General features: G+C 44.2%; 1 protein-coding gene across 1 annotated transcript in view; it reads right to left on the bottom strand.

The window, feature by feature from the left end:
- Positions 1-2,930: 2,930 nt before the first annotated feature.
- The window catches only part of TNFRSF21 (TNF receptor superfamily member 21), a 64,388-nt gene continuing 44,864 nt past the window's right edge, over positions 2,931-22,454 (bottom strand). The window contains exons 5-6 of the mRNA XM_075269217.1: positions 7,343-7,565; positions 2,931-6,835 (exon numbers count right to left, since the gene is read on the bottom strand). Coding sequence (XP_075125318.1) covers positions 6,606-6,835; positions 7,343-7,565 — 453 coding nt within the window. The 3' untranslated portion in view covers positions 2,931-6,605. The remainder of the gene's footprint in view (positions 6,836-7,342; positions 7,566-22,454) is intronic.

The following is a 22,454-nucleotide window of genomic DNA, read 5'->3' as shown; positions in this document are numbered from 1 at the left end:
CTCTCAAAAACAGCCCCAGGGCATATCTAGCTAAGTACTGATCTATACTGGTGTGAATTAGGTGCTTTGGTTGTGATGGACAGCTCCTATTTAGCTTCAGCATCACAAATGTGTCTTTCTACTCTTTTCTCCTGCACTTCTTCCACAACCTCTCTCTTCCATAGACTTCTATATACATGTAATATAAGTCATATGACCTGACGATGTAACATAAAGTTTCTCAATCACCTGTGCTATCCTTTTGTTCAAAGATTGTTGAAATCACAGTGCCTATTTAATATTTCTCAACTGGGTTCCAGATTGTGCGAATATGGTCTAATACAGCATGGGTGAATGACCTACAGCGCCCGTAGGTCCTGTATTCTGCTTCTCCCAGATATAGCAATCGGTGTTATGGCTGAATGAAGACATTGGATTCCCTATTGTGTGAATGTGGTCCAATGCTTTTTACCAGATATAGCACAGGGTAGGTTGGGTTCACACTTGCATCAGAGTCTCCGTTACAGTTTCCATTGGTGGAGAAAAAATAAATAAATAAAAGTCCTGCATGTAGAATTGTTTTTCCGTCGCTTTCAGTTCTGAATTGGTGGACACCCAGCGCACTCCATTATAGTCAAAGGTGTACGCCGGTGTCCATGTGTTGTAGCGGTTCGGCACTCCATTGTTCAGATCTACCGACCCAAGCAACGGAGAGCCCTATTCCACAGTGAACCTAGAGTTAGTGCCGTCCAAAAAAAATTGTCAGATTTTGTGTAGGTCATAATTTTAGCCACAAATACAAATTTCGCAAGTTTTGTGAAAGCGTCCATGTGTATGAGAGCTAGGGGCCAATAGGTCAGGTTCCCGAACCCCTGGCTTGGAAATTTTTAAAGAGGACCTTTCATGGTCCGGGGCACAGCAGTTCTATATACTGCTGGAAAGCCGACAGTGATCTGAATTCAGCATACTGTCGGCTTTCCCGATCTGTGCCCCGGGTAAAGCGCTATCGGTCCCGGTACTGTAGCTCTTTACAGTCATAAGGATGTTCCTGACAGTCAGTCAGGTATGTCCTTCTTCACAGCAGCGCCTATTGCGCTGTACAGTGTGAGCGAGGAGGAACGCCCCCCTCCCTCTGCTCACAGTGCTCGTCCATAGACAAATATTATCAAGAGGGAGGGGGCGTTCCTCCCCGCTCACACAGTACAGCGCGATAGGCACTGCTGTGGAGAAGGACGTATCTGACGCACTGTCAGGAACGCCCTTCTGACTGTAAAGCGCTGCGGTACCGGCACCGATAGCTCTTTAACCCGGGCACAGATCGGGAAAGCCGACAGTGCGCTGAATTCAGCAGTACCGTATTTTCCGGACTATAAGGCGCACACAAAAACCTACGATTTCCTCAGAAATCGTAAGTGCGGCTTATAGTCCGGTGCGCCTTATATATGGATGGAAGCGGCGGCAAAGTCTGCGTGCCGCTTCCATACATACATAAAAGGCACCGTAATGGTGCATTCACACTACGGAACGCCGGCGTGTATCACAGCCGTACACGCCGGCGTTACAGCAGGGCTGCCGGACACTTCCCATTCATTTCTATGGGAGCCGGCATGCGAGCGCTCCCCATAGAAATGAATGGACAGACACTTCCCATTCATTTCTATGGGAGCCGGCATGCGAGCGCTCCCCATAGAAATGAATGGAAAAAAGCAGTCCATTCATTTCTATGGGGAGCGCTCGCATGCCGGCTCCCATAGAAATGAATGGGAAGTGTCCGGCAGCCCTGCTGTCACGCCGGCCTGAAACAGAACGTGAAACTTACCGAGCGGTGCAGGGCGGGCATTCAGGCCTCCTCTTCCTCCGATGTCCTGACCACTTCCTCCGGCGCTCGCGAACTGATAATGGCCTGGGCGCATGCGCAATATAATGCTTGTACTACGGCTACTGCGCATGCGCCCAGGCCATTATCAGTTCGCGAGCGCCGGAGGAGGAGGACGGAACATCGGAGGAAGAGGAGGCCTGAATGCCCGCCCACCCTGCACCGCTCGGTAAGTTTCACATTCTGTTTCAGGGTTTTATTTTAAAACGGGGGGTAGTTTAATGTAACTTTTACGGTTGGGCTCTATCAGCATGATTTTGCTGATAGAGCCCCTCCTCGCCTGCCGAGCGCTTCCAATAGTAGCGGCTGGCACGCAGGGGGTTAAGTGGCCGCTGGCAAAGGTCTGCCTGCCACCGCTTTCAATAACATATAATGCGCACCGGACTGCGGCTTATAGTCCGGTGCGCCTTATATATGAACCGAGACGGACTATAAGGCGCTCATGGGCAATGCGGCTTATAGTCCAGTGCGCCTTATAGTCCGTAAAATACGGTATATAGAACTGCCTGTGCCCCAAACCATGAAAGGTCCTCCTTAAAAACGTAAGGTATAAGAGACCCATTGAGAACTACATACTAGTAGTATACTATATACAAGCCTGCACTGAGTTGTCGATATGCCAAAGTGTACTAAGGAAAAATATCTTTGTTCCGTATTAGCCAGTGGATATGAAATATAAAAAATTTAAGAGTCTTCAGTAGTTGATACCTTTTTTTAATGGCTAACTAAAATGACGACAGATTGCGAGCTTTCGAGACTTCTTAGGTCCCTTCTTCAGGCATAGTTTTACCTGACGAAGGGACCTAAGAGGTCCCGAAAGCTCGCAATCTGTCATCATTTTAGTGAGCCATTAAAAAGGTATCAACTACTGAAGACTCTTAATTTTTGATATTATAAAGTGTAGTAAAACACACACAGACAACACACGAGCCAGACACAACACAAGCACACGACTCCGTACGACTCACGCCGTCACTCGGCCGCTACCGAGAATAAGATAACACAGCTCTTGAAATATAAATAGATTTTTTTAATATTTTTCTTAGAAAACAAGAAAAAAAAAAAAAAAGACGCACTTGCTTAATGCTTAACATATCTGATTGCTTACTAGTAAGGTTAGATAAGTACATGGAAATATCCCGTTTCCACAAAGTGAACATACAGAGGCATCGTCCAGTAACAAACACCTAGTAATAAATTAGTTCTATTGAAGGCAAATCTCATTCTTGTCATTTTTGGAGCATAAAAATAACAAAACAAAAAAAAAGCACCAAAAAATCTGAAATAATTTAAAGGGCGAACAGGAATGGTGAAGGTTGTAATTGTGACAAAAACTTCCTGCGAGGAGGCGTCTGAAAGTGAAAACTCAGACACGGATCTAGCTACCTACTGACAGTTTCCAATAGTGTAGGCCATCCTTATCAACCTCCATATGAATAACAGCGTTTCAGTGGATACATCTGGGTTTAGTGGATTACATACAAGTCTCAGGATCTCCATCGAAACGGGCAAAGTCTTGAGCAGCCAGAAAGCAAGACTTATGGTGAACAGATTATAAGAACTCCAATTGGACATGGAATTTCCCTTTAAGAAACAGAAGATCAAATACATGGCGATCTCTTACAGAGATTATTGTTGTATGAGCATATGTAATGGATGAAGTGGGATTACTGTAGGGATCAACATACACTGGTATTTTAAGGGATTGTTCACATTACATGGTACAAGACAATCCAAGACTCAAATTATGCTGATTCGGGAATATATCACTGTATTGTAGGGTTGAGCGATCGAGATCGGGTTCCGATCCCGATCTTTTTGGGCGGGATCGAGGTCTCACGTTAGTTCCCACAATGCTTGGCTACTTGCCAAGCATTGTGGGAAAAGCTAACAACATTGTTTGCTTTTCCCACAATGATTGGCCAGTAGCCAAGCATTGTGGGAACTAACGTGAGACCCCGATCCCGCCAAAAAAGAACGGGATCGGAATCCGATCCCGATTGCTCAACCTTACTGTATTGTTATACTTCCCTTTAAAGAGGATCTTTCACCACCACCAGCATCTGTCAATAGAGGGCGCTTCACTGATTCCCATGCAGAATTTTTTTTCTTTAGCCCCCACCATTCCTGTGCAATAAGTGCCGCTAGGTTTGGTGCCTGTTGTGCTAGTTAGGCTCTGTACTGTCAGGTGAGAGGGGTCAGGAAGGAGTAGAATTTAGAGCTCCAATCAGAGGTAGAGCTCAGAATCACGCCCCCTTGCCTGCTCCTGCCTGACACAGCCCGCCTGACAGTACAGAGTCTAAATATAACAGGCATCAAAACTAACAGCATTGATTGTTCAGGAAAGGTGTGGGCTAGAGAAAAAAAATTCCAGTGGATCAGCGCCTAATAAATGATGTAAACCGCTGGACTTGGTGGAGGTGCTGAGAGGTCTAGAAACACTATTTTTACCTTCGAGGTGTCCAATCCAATGCACTAATAAATTTCCTTATATATTTATTTAGGGTGATATTAGTAATACCCTACTGATATGGGACACCTCCAAGTCCCCAGGTCGGGCTCTGTTTTTTCTGCTTTGTAGACCAGATCTCAATACGTGCATGTGACTACTGCAGCAATCACTGGCCACAGTAGACACCCCAGTGGATAGGTTACTGGTTACAACTAGTCATCCTATGTCCATTTTGACAATTCAATAGAGATTGGTCTGTAACAATTTTTTTTAAAAAAAATCTAGAGTATTGGTCACACCCAAGACTTTTGGGGCTCTTCACCTATAAATCATTATTATACACTGAAGAGTAAAATAAGCAGAGGTCTGGCGGCAGTGTGGGAAAAAAGCCTAACACCGATACCCTTCCTGGCCCTGCTGTCGCGCCTGGTCCTCTTTGGCGCCACCTTCCAGTTTCCTGGGTGACGTCAACAGCATTGGACCACCAGTGAGGCCAGGGAATGGTCGTCGGCAGTCACATAGGGCGCGTGAATATCGTGACACTTTGACGTGCAGTGACATCACCCAAGAGGCCAGAAGACTATGCGAGAGAAGACTGGATGTCACATTGGAACCCTCGAAGAGCTGAGGAAAGGAGCGTATCAGAATTTGGCTTCTCTTCCGCATCTCCCACAGCTTCGACTTATTATACGGTATGGTCCAAAGAGACCCAAATTATAACATTAGCACTTTGGTTCAGACCAAACACCAACGCTTGCGGCCAAACCTTGTAAGGTTTGTCCATCTTTGCCAAAGCAGGAAGAACAGAGTCCGGTGAGGGATCTGGCACACCATACACTTTATCATTTTTTGTTTTTTTTCATTTACTCTTAATTGCTACTTGGAAACAGTCAGCAAGCTGCAGTAGACAGATCTGTTATTCTCGCTACGAGGTTCTAAGTCAAACTTTTACTACACAACAGTGTTCAAAGGGAGTCCATTAACACGCCATGATTGGTTCATTAACGCTCCAATACCGCCATAGGGGTAAAAGAGGTGGCAAACCATCCTTAAAATCAAAATAAAGACAGATAAGATCCATCAAGAGCATCTTGCCTGCATGTTGACTGTTTCTAGACAGCAAAATATTTTTGACATGTAAAAACAAATTGAAAAATAACGTCACAAAAAGTCCGATGACCTATACATGGCTACACAAAATTGGATCTGTAATTTTTGAGAGTTGCCCAAAAATGCATATCCCATTGTAGAATAGATTATAGCAACACATTTCTCCGTGATATCCCCATGAATTAAAGATTAAGTGCACCTGTCAGCTAAACTCTGACAAGACGGCCATTTTGGAAGCCAATATCCAGCTCAGTTATGACTCAAGAATGAGGGCATGACAATGGCGAGTATTGGCTTAGCCCGCAAAATAGGTCCTGCCACCGCGTGAGGGTGACGGTTTAGCCTGCTACGAAAAAAAAAATTATAAAATAAATGGCAGATACTCTCATCCTGAGAAAAACTAGTCCAGATGACTACTTATAACAAAAATAGAGAATTTTTGAATTTTTATTTTTTGAAAAAACTGAAAAGGTGACTTTTGTCATTGCAATCGAGAAATGAACCGTGTAAGCCTTATGAAAACAAAAATACGTGCCGATATGACCAAAACGGGGAGGTCTATCAATGAGGCAAGAGTCCCATTGGTGGCTTGGTGGGTGTAGATGTGATGACTAAGACATCTGCAGCATTTTGAACCTTCCTTCTCTGAAGAATCATAGAACCTAGACTCGTGTTCCGGCTGTGATGTAGGTAAGTACCATGCAATGTAAGTCTCATCAGCAGCTCGGGAGGGCAGGGTATCAAGTTATCATCTCCAGCCCCTCTACCGTAATCATCTGCCCAAGGATCAGCAAGGTACAGAAAACCAGAAGGTACAAGTGGTGCCAGGAGTGGTCTGCACTATACAACATATTGGTTCCCGACATACTGTGCACTGTGTGTGGTGGAATGCCTTCGAGACTCCAAAGAGCACCTACGTGGCAAAACGCCATGTGGAACGGACTACAAAGGCTATGCAAACGAGGTGACGTGAATTGCCTTGAACTGAAGATGGACATGATATGTACAAAGCTGCAATTCCAACATAGGTTTGCAGCACACGTGGCATCCCGGTCAATGCCACGGTTATTAAAGTTGAGTGGATGCAATAAGTGGAGATGATGTTTAGTTGAGACTGGCCTGAAGAAGCAAGGTACCCGCTCATTGTGTCATTCAAGGCAAGCAGTTTATTGTAGACTGTTACCAAAGCTACAGCAGGTCAGGGAGGTGGCTGTAGACTGAGTCGAGGAGTTTTTGGCTGGCCTCCTGGCTCTTGACGCCAGCGATCTCAAAGAGACGGTCCAGTTTGTCTTCGGCTTGGGATATTCCATCGATGATGCAGATCTCTTCGGGACTGAGGATGGGCAGCATGTCATCGAAGATCGGCTGCAGGTCACAGGGGTCTAAGCGAACCTGGCGAAGTACCGTGTCCTTTTTTTCTGTGGGGAGATGAGAACAGAAGAAGATGTAACAACGTGACGGTAGAGAATTCTACCTAAAACTTTGAAATATGCAAAAATTACTCGAACTACATGTCTCATGCCCCTGCTCCTACTCCGAGAATTGATTCTTCCTCGAAACATACAACGATGGACAAAAGGCAAGAACAATCCACCATCCAGTTTGTTCCCTACACAGTTGACTTCTTTCTATCACTAGAGTATCAATGGTCCTCTTCTAGACTTCAAGGGGTAAAAGGAGCCCAAACAGATGAATTACGTCACACCCAAAACATTGCCCTCTCCGAAACCAGAATTGACATAGTTCTCAATCGGAGATATTCTAACCCGAATTTTTGTAGACCAAATCACAGGAATGAGGATGTTGATACATCTGATAATTGTTACTACTAACTTTTTGGGTTCTTGGGGTACTGGAGTGGAGATGTTGGGATTTCATGACCAATCTGAAGCTGACTGTTCCCCCGAAACACCCGTTTCATTTACCTTTGGTTATAAAGGAGCCTGTTCTACTGAGAGCAGAGGAACCACTGGACGTAGAGTCACATCGTAGGAGAGGTTCTGACTCATCGGCAAAAAAGCCTTTGTTCTTATCCAGTGGAGATGGTTCTATGGTCAGGGCAGCGGGGTCGGGTGCCTTGAGGGAAGGATCCTGAGTTGGCATTGGCTGGTTAGGATTCACTTGAAGGGTCAGCTTGTCATCTTCTATCTGTCAAAGCAAACAGAGGGAATGAACATGAGCTGTGCAAGACAATGCATTCATTTATTTATTACCCAAGATAGTCAGAACTCCTTCTGCAGGATCAGTCACATTTTGCATAGCTCGGTGGGCACACTGGCATGAACGTACTGTATCCTCAGACATAAGGACATGGAGATATGTGCAGATCAGATACAGTATCAGATATTAAACCACCGACAAACCCATTCCAAATATAAAGGGAGAAGATGAAAAGCAAATATAGAGCAAGTTATCATGGTAGGACACTGGAAGGAGTGAAATCACACACCGCAAAATGAAGAGGATGAGCAGAAAGTGACAAGAGCAGGGGAGGATTCAAGTAGATACATGTCCGTCTTCTACATCGTATGAGAACTTGGGGACTTCCCACAAACTCATTAATACCTTCACAATCCTAAATAGTACAGGGGCAGTATTATTATTGGGGCAGTATTATAGTAGTTATATTCTTGTACATAGGAGCAGTATTATAGTAGTTATATTCTTGTACATAGGAGCAGTATTATAGTAGTTATATTCTTGTACATAGGAGCAGTATTATAGTAGTTATATTCTTGTACATAGGAGCAGTATTATAGTGGTTATATTCTTGTACATAGGAGCAGTATTATAGTAGTTATATTCTTGTACATAGGAGCAGTATTATAGTAGTTATATTCTTGTACATAGGAGCAGTATTATAGTAGTTATATTCTTGTACATAGGAGCAGTATTATAGTAGTTATATTCTTGTACATAGGAGTAGTATTATAGTAGTTATATTCTTGTACATAGGAGCAGTATTATAGTAGTTATATTCTTGTACATAGGAGCAGTATTATAGTAGTTATATTCTTGTACATAGGAGCAGTATTATAGTAGTTATATTCTTGTAAATAGTAGTTATATTCTTGTACATAGGGGGCAGTATTATAGTAGTTATATTCTTGTACATAGGAGTAGTATTATAGTAGTTATATTCTTGTACATAGGAGGTAGTATTATAGTAGTTATATTCTTGTACATAGGAGTAGTATTATAGTAGTTATATTCTTGTACATAGGAGCAGTATTATAGTAGTTATATTCTTGTACATAGGAGCAGTATTATAGTAGTTATATTCTTGTAAATAGTAGTTATATTCTTGTACATAGGGGGCAGTATTATAGTAGTTATATTCTTGTACATAGGAGTAGTATTATAGTAGTTATATTCTTGTACATAGGGGGCAGTATTATAGTAGTTATATTCTTGTACATAGGAGGTAGTATTATAGTACGGTAACTATATTCTTTCACATTGGGGCGGTATTATAATGAATATATTCTGGCATATAGAAGACAGTATTATAATGTGTAGAGTCTTGTACACAGATGTGGGGGCAGTAGCCCATCTCCTAGTCCTTTATATGGCACGGAGCCACAACATGCACAGAATAAGAGTACATAAAAGCGGAGACCAGGCATGAATGTTTACTGTACATATCCTTTGCTCTAATGGCGGCTCAAACCATAGAACATATTATGTAGATTATCCTTAAGCACATACATGGCTGGGCAAATATCTCTCTCTGATACTCATTGAGATATTCCTTTCTACATATACAGGATTTCTTGTAGATTTGTGGTCTAAACCCCCAAAAAAAGCCTCTCTCAAGCTGATGCAAAACTACAACTCCCAGCATTCACTGACACATATCCACTGCTTTATCAATGCAATATAATAGAAGTCTGTAAATATGAGATTTCCATCATCTTCATCCTGTAAGAGCCTATCAGAGAGTGCATGTTCCTCAGCAGATAATGTAAGTGCTCTCATTTGTCACTGACAGCCGCCTGTGTCTGAGTGCATTGATATGCAGAATGCGGCAGGGCTCGCCGGGTGTGTCTCAGAAGATTACCACACAGAGACAATCCCACAGCTGAAATCACACAGCAGCCTATATTGTACATGGAGGTGATGAACAGGACGGGTCATGGAGGTGACGCTCATTTGTGTGTCTATACAGTAGAAGGACAAAGCTGTGTCCTATGGTAGCCAAATATGTGACGACCCTTGTCCAGGGAAGTTGTTCCAAGGTGACAACCCAATATTTCAAAAGGGAATCCCAACAAATGACAACCATTAACCAAATGAATCCATCACATGGTAGATACTGCCCAGGTCAGCAGTCAGAAGAAAAACCATTGGCTAGAGTATGAATCATGGCAATATAATAAGTGTCAAGTTATGGCAGACAGTCACATGAAAAGCATTGCCCAGAGAAGTCCATCACATGTCCACCATTGCCCAAGGCAGCCCGTCTCATGACAACCGATGCCCATGGAACCCGTCACATAACAACCCATGCCCATGGAGCTAATCACATGGCAGCCGATGCCCATGGAGCTAATCATAGGGGTCGGCGTGAGAGGAATAACACATGACTGTAGGATGTGACTACAGAAGGTTTGTAGTCCGTAATCATGGAGAAGCATAGATCCAAGAGCTGTATACATCATATACAAAATGGTCACAAAGTGTACGGAAAGACTGATCATCTTTAACCCACGGCTAGCCAGTAGCTTGTGCAGCATGCTGGGATACGATGGTATCATGCTGCTCCTCGGTTGCATCGTGTTACACTCATGGCTGCAATATTTGGTTATTTACCAGCCTTGACTTATGGAGGATGTAATTCATTCACATCGCCCCCTGTCTCTGAGGAGCTTACAATCTGATTTCCTGAGCACATCAGAGCCAACGGCTCAGAAGCAAATGACATTTTTGTCAAAAACCATTTTTGTTTCTTCATTATGGAAGAAAAACATCTGCAGCTGCCAAGGCTGGCAAAGAAGACATCACTAAGTGATATTACACAGAGCGTCTACTTACAGATATTGATATCCATCTAAGACGTGGCCGCTTTTTCTTTTTTAGTTGTCGCAATTGTATCATGGGATTGGTTGGCAAGATGCAAGAGAGCATCTAAAAGAAAGGGGGCCTTATAACAAAACCTAACGTTACCCTTCGTACTTCACTTTCCCAGTTGGGTGGCTAATGGAAGCCAACGTTAGCAAAAACTCCTGCCACCCATGGAGAATGGAAGCAACCGAAGATCGACGCCACCCAACTCGTGGGCCCAAGAGCAAAAGATAGCGGACAGATAGAGGACAGAATACTCAACAGTGGTGGCTTTCCAAAGGTTAACGGTTTGATGGCTGTCAAAGGACACCAAGGATAATATGTAACCAGGGAAGAGAGCGGCAGCTCCAGACGTCTCAGCAATTACAGGGAGCAGCGGGCAGACACTCCCAGTAACAGAGAAGCTCGGAGCATGCCTTGGCAGCGAGGTCTGAGAAGACTCGATGTGAATACCAATGCCATCCAACTGACAGCAGCACAACAGGGGGAAAAACATATAACAACCTCCTAAATAACCGGTGAAAACGTACCCCACTGAGAGGAGAGGACACGTCGTTACCTTGCCGGCAAAATCCCCGATATAAAAACTAAACATGGAGCGTGCTAAAGACACAGTCATCTGTATACCGCCATGGGGGAAGATAAGGGACAGGGCTTTATTCTAGAAAATGTTGCAGACCAAAGCATTATTGCACCTCGATAGAATTATATTGACCAATCCCATCGCCAAAAGTTGAACAAATGGAGCATAAATGGTGCACATCAGGAAAAACTTTGGGGCAAAGGGCTTAGAGAGGGTAAAAAAAATTAAAAAATTAAATACTCATAGAAGTAGAGACTTCCTAGTCCTATCTCAACAAATGGTGGGTCACCAATGTGGCCAGTTATTGGCTGAGCTATTATCTCCTAAGTGTTTGGACAGGATCAGGATGTAGAGACCAGCAGGGATCTGGTAAGCATCACAACTGGAGTATACACGGAACAGCGACGTGAATAGTCAGTTCTCTTATTATTCCACTCGATGAGACTTTTGCGCAAACTTTTTCCCCACTGGACAGACCTGGACGCCAGTTCAGTTCATGACTAGAAGGAATAGGGTGGGGGTCTATCAGAACCCTGAGGAGGTAACTGCTTATTTTGTTAAAGGGTGCCCATTATGGGTTCACAGTCTACAAAGTGTCTAAAAAAAAAACACTTCCACAACTATCCAATCTCTGGTGTGATCCAACGTCGGATTGGCGTTCTTTGGACCCACCAGATAAAGTGATCCTAGGGGACCACCCTCAATCAATCCTTATGAAATAGAACATAGTAGCCCTCAAATCGAGTTTTCTTCTGCTTGACCTCTGGAGCCCATTATTGTTTTAGAGAGCCTGGGCCCACCAAAGGATTCCCTGGAAGTCTAGTGGGCCAGTGCAACCCTCTCTGGAATAAAAGGATGGAGCCTATAACTTTTCTCCTGCAAAGTTGAGTACCTAGTTCTTTATATCTAGTACTTTATATAAAATGTAACTGGAAGTTCTCTAGATAATGTATCTGGATCTTCTGTCAGAGCAAATGTCATTACTGACTCAATTACTCGGTGATTCAGCCACAGCCTAACTTAATACAGTTAATACAGGAGTCTTCGAGGCCGGACCCCCAACGCCAGACAAATGGAGTTCATTAGAGATGTATACCTGGGCTGGGACGTGCCTGATGTTGACAGATTGACATGGAACATATATTCGTACACAAGATCTTATTTGTATAGCCTAGAAGACATTGAAGGGCGGAAATAAGGATGGCATCAGGTCCTTCACATGGTGCACTCAGGAAGTGGAAGGAGGATGACCAGTATGAAGATGGATGGAGAAATCAGGACCAAGGTCTTGAGATCTAAAGGTCTAATGGTGGTGGTCCGCCATTTAGGGCTCCCAGAGATCAGCTGATCAAAGCGGCAGTGGCTTATTTGTAGCTCAGTCCCATGCAGCCATTATGTTTTTTCAGTCCTATCTAAATGTATGTATCTGGCTCCAGTTCTGGGCACAGCTTGGTGGATGCGGGGGCTACTAATAAAGGATTGGTGGGGGTTCCAGAATTCAGATCCCCATTGATCATAATGTGACCCCATATCCTAGCGATAGGCTATCACTTTGTTAGATAGGAGAAGCCATCTTTATGGAGCATCAGCCCATAAACAAGCGGTATGTAACCATACAAGGTGGCGGCAACAGGAACACTAATCCTACAGTAGGCGACAAGCCACAATAAATTCCTCCTTAATAACCTGTCTGAGTGATAAACAGCCATATAACTGGTAGATATATAATCCTCTTTAGCAAGGGTCAATAGTTTGTCTATAGCGTGCTTACAGCGGCAGGAATTTACGATAGATGAAGAGTTATTCTCCAAAGCCATAAAGTCAGTATATCTACGATACATCGAGAATTTAGGTGGTTTGTTTTAGGGCATCAACCTATAGTTGATGGGGTCAATTGGGAACTGCTTAGTCTAAATTCGCATCTATGCCAGAGTCGCCGTTGGAGAGCCCGGCGCAGATGTGAGCCTAGTCTTACTGGACGTGGACAACATTGGCCAATGAAATATTTAGCACAAGTGTGGAAGTAGCCTTTTCATCAAAGTGGGAAATAGGATGAGGTCACTTAGGACAGGGCTGCGTGATAAAGTGGGAGTTGCTAAAAGATCCTGTAATGTCAATGGAATGACGACTGCAGCAGAAGAGGATACTGATCTTGTCTAAGGCAGTGACCGATTCCCTGCAGACTATAAACTGGGGCATAGTATCATGTTATCGGAAGGGATACGACAGATTCTGATAGTGAAGACAGAAGAAGTATGTAACTGGGGAAAGATCGTGAAGTAGTGTTAAGATAATAGGAAAGCTGATAACAGCAGGAGAAGAATGTGCTGATCTTGTTGGAGACAGTGACGTGTATGGCAGAGAGTTATAGGATGGTACAATGTAAAGTTGAAGGGGATCAGGAAGTTGCAATGCTGGTTGAGCAAAGACATTCACTCTATAGTTATCACATGATAAGAATGAGATCAACAGTACGAGAAGAGTGACCGACTTTGTGGGAGGCAGTGACCTACTCATTTAAGTGGCTCTGTGGGAAAGGACAGGACTGCATGAAGCATGGGAAAGACAATGAAAGTGATGGGGGTAGAGTATCTATTAATCATCAAATGATTGATATGATGACAGCAGCGGGATAGGAGTGTGCTGATCTTTTGGAAGGAGGTGAACTGTTCACTAATGGGATTATGATGAGAGAATGGTCGTGAAGCTGGTGGGATTACAACACTCAATTATCAATAGGAATAACAGCAGCAGCAAAAGAGAAATCTAATTTGGTCAAAGGCAGTGACCAGTTCACCAGTGACTATATCAGAGAAGGGAAAACTGCATCAGTAATGGTATCATATTATATGAAGTTATAGGACAGGACTGTATGTAACTTGGGAAAGATGCTGAATGCTGTGGGGACAATGATAGATAATGTGAATGATGGCAGCAGCGGGAGAAGAACATGTTGAATGTTGATGTTGTGGGAGGCAGTGACTAGTCCACTCATATAATGTTAAAATGCAAAGTTGAAAGGCACACGGCTGGTGGACATGGGACACTCATTCACTAAGAATGAGGACAGCAGCATGTGACCATTGTACTGATCTTGTCAGGGGCAGTGACCTTTACATTCAAGTGGATCTTCAGAGAGAAAAGGAATGCAAACAACAAGGTAAAGACAATGAAGATCATGTGAGAGCCATCAGATGATAGGAATGATGACAGCAGCAGTAGAAGACTGTGTTGATCTTCAGGAAGGCAGTGACCTGATAACTAATGTGATTATTAGAGAGAAGGTATGGCTGCATGAACCAGGGGAATGGTCATGAAGCTGGTGGGATTGTAACCGTGAGCAATGACGGTCAAGGAGAATAGCAGCAGCAGGAGAGGAGTGTTCTGGTGTTGTGCAGGGCAGTGACCCATCTACTCTTGTGATGGTCTTAGAGAAGACAGAGCTTAAAATGATTGGCAAATTCTCATTACTTGAAGAAGACAATGGAGACCAGAGGGATGTCAGATAATAGAAGGTACATGGGTCTCCCAAGAGTCGCATAGTGAGGTCTATCATCAAAGTACTGCAGTCTGTGTTGCAAATGTTCCTCCATCTGAAACCAAGTTCAGACACATGCAATTTTAATCCTTGAATTATATTTCTTATGTCCCCATTGAACTCAGCCTCAATAATGTGAGCTGAAAAAAATTATTATGAATATAAATGTCAGGTCAACGCGGGCCACAGTAATAAGGTGCAGAACGTAGCGAGTGACATTCGTCAAGAAACCCAGGTTCATCTCGTGTCCTCTAGATACAGGAGGAGGTCATAGGAAGGCATCCTGTTATATACTGCAGGATAGTGATAAAGGTGTATAGGCCACTTAAGAAGATCTGTAAGACACCCCAAACATCACGGACACCTCAATCTCAACATAGCAAGGTCATAGATGCTTTAACCCTTGAATGCAAAAAGATCAGGTTGCAGGATGGTTCTCAGGAGGTCATATAAAGACAATGGATGCAATATTTTGTTCAATGCCCAGAAAAAATTGGTTCACAATTTGGCTCCATCCATTTTAGACGTCATTTTCTAAAAAGTGTCGTAGATGCTGCCATAAAGGGTGCAAGTGACTTATTTTATAACGATTTTTTGTGCCACATTCCTTTTGCTTAGGGTGCTCAAGTATCTGCAATCACCTGAACCTTGAACTGTTCCTGTACAGGACAGTGTCTTTGGTCATATACAAGGGAACTTGGATACAAACATGGGCGTTACGGGCGGTTATCCAGATTGGAGAATTGTAGTGGAAGTGACACCTCTAAAGCCCTTTTGGCATAAAAATACAATATTGACTTTCATGAAAGCAGAGCTGCAATGCAGAATGAGAAAGGCATCTTTGGAAAGTGTAGAAGCTGATTAGATTTTCATCTGTGGTGTTTTACACCTGCCTTGGAACCTTTATCAAAGTGCAGGGGTGGAGGGTATGGGTGCACCCCATTCATCATTATTTATGCCACTTTTGTGGTGAATATAATGACAAATGTATATATTTCACCAGAACTGTTTGGACTCCCAGACGATGCACTTAAAGGGATTCTATAATTAGAATCCCTTTTTTTTTTTTTTTTTTTTTAGCTAAATCCACGTAGGTGTAGCCTTAAGAATGGCCATTTTTCCCCTACCTTTAGATGTCTTCTCCACGCTACTGTTCCTTGGATATCCTGATTTTCGTCCATATGCTAATTAGTTTTCTCGTAGCACTGGGGGCGGTCCCCATACTCAAACAGCACTGGGGACATCCCTTGTGCTGCGAGAAAACTATCTAGTGCCGCCTTCTTCTGTTCGGCCATAGGAAAATGGCCGACTGCGCATGTCCATTGGCCATTTTCCTGTGGCCTCTCCCATTCGGCCACAGGAAAATGGTGACAGACAAGTGCAGTTGGTGCTTTTTGAAGACGACGGGATGGGAATAGGAAGAAGATCCGGAGGAGGCGAAGAAGAAAGCGGCGCTGGATAGTTTTCACGCAGCACTGGGGACGTCCCCAGTGCGAGAAAACTAATTAGCATATGGCCAAAAACTGGGATATCTATGGAACAGCCGTGAAGAGAAGACATCTAAAGGTAAGGGAAGAATAGCCGTGGGTTTAGCTTAAAGAGGACCTTTCATCAGATTGGGCACAGGCAGATCTATACACTGCTGGAAAGCCGACAGTGCTCTGAATTCAGCGCACTGTCGGCTTTCCCTATCTGTGCCCCGGGTAAAGCGCTATCGGTCCCGGTACCATAGCTCTTTACAGTCAGAAGGGCGTTTCTAACAGTCTGTCAGGAACGTCCTTCTCTACAGCAGCGCCTATCGCACTGTATAGTGCGAGCGGGGAGGAACGCCCCCTCACTCTCATTTGCATCCATCAATTGGATCTCCTCAATGATAACCAACTCCCCCAAAGCTTATCCTAACCTCAAAAACATACTGCACCTGTGTGTATGCAACACCAGTCTTGGATATATTTCTTAAGACTGCAAATATTTTTCCAACCCCAAAATTTGCATGAAAAGGAATCTGTTATCTGAACGAAGCCATGCAGATCAATAGTTTAGGGTCACTGTTTGTGAATTGGTGGCCAGATGTCGCCATTTGGAGCAACGAGGGTGTTGCCATTGCTCCAAAGAGCTCATTTGCATATTGACAAATGCCGCTACATTTTGGCAACGGTAACAGCGATACACAAAGGGAAACCTATCGTAACCTATCTATGTGCAGGGTTGGGTTGATACTCTGGGTTTTGGAACAGACCCCCTTAAAGAGGAGCACCTTCAGAGCCTGCTCGGTGTTCTTGGAGCCAATAAGTATTCCTCTGCATTGCAGGTATTTCTGGCAGGCGGTTGCTTCAAGACGTGCTTATGAAATCTGCTCTTCTGGTAATTTCATTACAGACAGAAACACAGAAACAATTTGCTAGACAAATCTACTTAAGGCCGCACCTGGGAGCCACAACAGAACTTCAGTACATAATAAAGAACCCTGCCCAAAATGTAATAGGCAAGACGGCGGAGGCAACTGGCAGAAACAAACCACCACTGGGATAGATCAGTACAGAACAATCCCCGATCTGTCAACCCATAAGTCACAAAATCAATGTCTGAGCTGTGAGGATAGCCGAAAACACAAGCAAGGCCTCATGTCGCACACAGTAATGTATCAATGCAAATACAGCGGTGGTCCAGATAGATTATATACATATATATATATATATATATATATATACATATATATATATATATATATATATATATATATATATATATATATATATATACACACATATATACATACAACTTGACCAGTGGCATAACTAGGAATGGTGGGGCCCCGTGGCGAACTTTTGACATGCCCCGCCGCCAAAGACCTCGACCGACCGACCCTCTCATCCCCCCACATTCCTGCACGCTCTATGCCCCATAGTGGCCCCTGCACACATTATTACGCCCCATAGTGGCTCCAGTACACAGTATTATCCCCCATAGTGGCCCCTGCACACAGTATTATGCCCCATAGTGGCCCCTGCACACAGTATTATGTCCCTCAGTGGCCCCTGCACACAGTATTATGCCCCATAGTGGCCCCTGCCCACAGTATTATACCCCATAGTGGCCCCTGCACGTCAGCAGGACTAGAGGAAGATTGACTCTCGGCCTCAGTGTCATCAGGAACACGTCCAATCATGGGAAATGAAATTTATGTAATACAGTGTACCGTGAATCCTCAACGTCTTCTACCCTGCCTTCCCATCCCCCAACATCCTGAGAACAATGGCCTATACAGTGATAAGGACATATTCCACAATGAAGAATATAACCCAATGGTAAGAAGGAGGCATAGCAATGAACACACACAATGTGATCGCCTATGATCGCCCGTCTTCTGTTCTATGTGATATTTTTGCTTATCCAAGCCCGCCCGTGCCCTCCTGTCAGTCTTCTTGATTCGCTTTATTTTGATCACAGAGGGGAGTATGGTATAGGTCATAAGCAAGTCAAAAACACCGACACCAATCTTTCCACTTATCGAAGTCTGACTGTGCCCTCCTGTCTGTCTTCCTGATACGATATGCATCTTTTACAGTCAGGAGTAAGTATATAACACAACCCAGAGCGACACATGAACGGTGACTTCTTGTTCTGGCCTGGTTTACATGGCCCTTCCACTACTCTAGGCCTCATTGTGCCCTCCTGCCACTCTTATGGATTATAAACTTTACCGGTGGGGAGTACAATGTAATGGGAAGAACAAGGTGGATGACCCATTCAAGTGTCACATTTGCAATGATCTCCTATCCCCGTGATAGTGAACCTATGGGACGGGTGCCAGAGGTGGCACTCGGAGCCCTCTCTTTGGGCACCCATCCATGGAACAGATTATACTGTGTGGGGGCCACCGTGGAGCAAATTATACTGTGTGGGGGACCAGTGTGCAGCAGATTATACTGTGTGGGGGTCACTGTGCAGCAGATTATACTGTGTGGGGGCCACTGTGGAGCAGATTGTACTGTGTGGGGGTCACTGTGTAGCAGATTGTACTGTGTGGTGGTCACTGTGGAGCAGATTGTACTGTGTTGGGGCCACTGTGGAGCAGATTGTACTGTGTGGGGGTCACTGTGTAGCAGATTGTACTGTGTGGGGGTCACTGTGCAGCACATTGTACTGTGTGGTGGTCACTGTGGAGCAGATTGTACTGTGTGGAGGTCACTGTGCAGCACATTGTACTGTGTGGTGGTCACTGTGGAGCAGATGTACTGTGTGGGGGGGTCGCTGTGGGGTAGATTGGACTGTGTTGGGGTCACAGTGGAGCAGAAAGTTCTATAAAGCCCCATATTTTGCAGATTTGTAATTGTGTGCAATTGTGGATCCGCACATTAAGGTTAAATTGCCGTGTTGGCACTTTGTGATAAATTAGTGGGTTTTGGGTTGAAGTCTGGGCACTCGGTCACTAAAAGGGTCGTCATCACTGTCCTATCCTGATGTCAGGTTTCCATAGTCTTTCCACTAATATAGGTTTAGATGTGTCCTCCTGACAGTCTAGGTTCTACGGCCTAGTGGGAAGAACAACCTAAGGTATAATGACACATGAACGTCATATAATGACATAAAGAAGCCAACATTGCCCCTTCCCCTCCAGTCACGTCTATTGTTTCCACTCGTCCAAATCTGACCATGTCCTCCTTTTAGTCTTCCTGCTATACTAGAAAACTTTCTTTGGGATTAGTCTAGTGTCACATATAACAACATTAAAGGGATTCTACCATTAAAACACATTTTTTTCTCATTGACACTAAAGATGAGCAAGTAGTATTCGATTGAGTAGATATTCCATTGAATACTACGGTAGAAAAAAAAAAAACCATAAAAATGTGCCATTAACTCCTGGGGTGAGATAGAATGAAAGATCCAAGCAGAAATCCTAGTTCTATATTAATTCTTGGCTACTTTTGACTTTTCACAGAATGGTAATTTCTGCTCTGAAGCTACCTGAGAACTAACAGTAAATCCCTCAATGAAAATAAAATCAATGAGTCTTTCAGCAGCTGCGACCGTCTGGACAGAGAACTCAATTGAACTTGCCCAGGTCTGGAAAGTTACAGAGAGGACGGAACAGTCACTAAGCCACATCTGACAACTAGGTCTCAAGTGATGGACTCCAGAGATTCCCGGAATAAGACTTGCGACCGCTCCTGCTGGACGGAACAAGTTGTAACTAGAGTCACTTTAATAAGAGGGATGAACTTTTCCATTTGTAAAAATGATCAGTCTGTCTTGGGCTCATAGGCTTAAGAAAAATCCCTCCGTGCTGGCAGGATGATGGTTCGGAACAAGCGATTCCCAAAATGACTGGTTGATTCAAGCTCTGGTTTAATGGGGCATGGAAGGAGAAGCTGGAGGCCTAATCCACCAGAGGGTAAAGGACAGGACAGGGAGCGGTCCCAAAAACCCGGCAAAGAGGCAAGACTAGGGTAACTTGGAGTGGTCTACGGTCTAGGGTCCTACCACCAACATTGTGGTAGCATTGCGCACCCATATGTTTTGGGTAGAACCAACTTCATTTTAGCATGATGTTCTTGCATTAATTATTTCCATGTTGCTAGCTGTGATTTGCACATTTATAGCATATTAGCCTCTGCCTGCGACTTCGTCTGCGTGTTGTTGGGGGTCGATGATCCGCTTATATTTAGCAAATTGTTGCTGTCGATGATCCGCCTGCTCCGGCATTTCGGCTCTGAAAGGGGTTTTCTTATGTCAGTGTCTGAGCAGCTTCTGTGTTCTAAACAGCTCAACAGATTTGGATGAAATTTGGCACAGTTCTCACCCCTCAGAGCCTGAACCCCACATTCCCCCCTCTTGCCCACACACAGCCTGCACCCCCATTCTCCCCTCTTGCTCACACACATTCTCTTCTCTCCTCACGTTCCATTAGACTCCCTTCCCTGCAGCTTCCATATTGTCCTGTTCAATCCTATATAGCTCCGCCCCCACAATAGCGTGATCCTATCCTAGACGGCTGAAGGACCTTTGATGACATCATCAAGGGTCCTTTAGTCTAGTATGAACATAAATTCTTTCCTAACAGTCGTGAAGCCATCTCATTTACTGGGATAAAAAGTAGCCTATGTTTTAATCGAAATCACAAACTATCTATGTGGCAAATTTCATTCAAATTCATTGAGCTGTTTTCACGTGATGGAGAAACAAACATCCAAACACACAAACGTTCACATTTATAATATTAGTAGGATTAGTAGGAAGGATAGGATTGGTAGGATAGGATATTAGTAGGATAGGATAGGATAGGATAGAAATCCCCCCAATGGTGACAGAAGACCTAGAGACAACATAATGGCCCGGTAGGCAACAGCTTAGTACATCGCTCCCTCCAGTCTCTATTATTCCCTCACAACGTGTACAAATTTTTTTGTCTTTGTTTCCATTCCCATTCGGCAGGAACATTTCTTATTGCGAAACACGTTCTGCAATCCGTGCGCTAGAAGTAAAATTTCCTGCAATGTCGGAGCCAGAAATAAGATAAAGTAAGGGATTTTCTTATTGTGAAGGCTGCTGCTCACGACCTGAGCTGCACAAAAGGTAACAATGAGCGCCTGACATTCAAGGTAATTCTGGGTCAGGAGCCCAGCAGAGCGGAGTCAATGTTTAAACAGCACAAGCGCCGAACGCACAGGGACTAGAACAACAACTCTTGGAAACCTGCTGCGCCTGACAACTACAATAACGCAACATGGAGGTATATAACTGGAGGCAACATGGCGCTGGCTGAACAGCTAAACAGCTGGTACAAGAGACAGCCAGCACTCTCCTGTGCCCACCAACTACAATAATACAGAACATGGAGGTATATAACTGGAGGCGACAGGGCGCCGGCTCAACTGCTGAACCTGCTGTGCCTGACGCCTACAATAACATAACATGGAGGTATGGCTGGCACAAGAGACAAAGCCAGAATACTCCTGTGCCCACCAACTACAATAATACATAACATGGAGGTATATAACTGGAGGCGACATGGCGCCAACTCATCTGCTAAACCTGCTGTGCCCCACAACTACAATAACACAACATGTAGGTACAGCTGGAGGCTACGGAGTGATGGATCAACAGCGAAACCTGCTGCACCTGACGCCTACAATAACACAACATAGAGGTATGGCTGGCACAAGAGACAAAGCCAGAATACTCTTGTGCCCACTAACTACATCAACACAACATGAAGATACAGCCGGAGGCAGCGGCTTAACAGCTAAACTTGTTGTGCCCCACAAATACAATAACACAACATGGAGGCATGGCCGGAGGCTACAGGGCGCCGGCTCAACTGCTAAACCTGCTGTGGCCACAACTACAATAATATACAACACAGAGGTACAGCTGGCACAAAAACCAAACATGGCCCACTTCTCTACGCACCAACTATATGACCACACAACATGGAGGTACAGCGGGAGGCTACAGGGTGTCTGCTCTACAGCTGTATCCCCATGTTGTGTAGTCATGTTGTTGCACCTTCCAAATACAATAACACATAACACCGAGGTACAGCAGATGCAAAGTCCGCCAACTACAATGCTACACAACATGAAGGGACAGCAGGAGGCTACAGCCAATCCTGGCCGACTGTTCTGCATCAATAATACAATACACAACATGATACAATCATATATAACATAGCGGAACAGCTGGCACAAAAAGCAAACCTGGCCCACCAAACACAATATGAAGATACAGTCGGAAGCTATAATCTATAATAATATACTACATGGAGATATAGCTGAAAGCGGCCAGGCACAGGCCTAGCTGGGCAAACTACAGAGCCCACGAACTGCAATGCCAACACAAAAGCTCG

The sequence above is a fragment of the Leptodactylus fuscus genome, chromosome 3, assembly GCF_031893055.1.
Source record: "Leptodactylus fuscus isolate aLepFus1 chromosome 3, aLepFus1.hap2, whole genome shotgun sequence".
Taxonomy (NCBI): domain Eukaryota; kingdom Metazoa; phylum Chordata; class Amphibia; order Anura; family Leptodactylidae; genus Leptodactylus; species Leptodactylus fuscus.
This window is presented reverse-complemented; position numbering and strand designations above follow the sequence as displayed.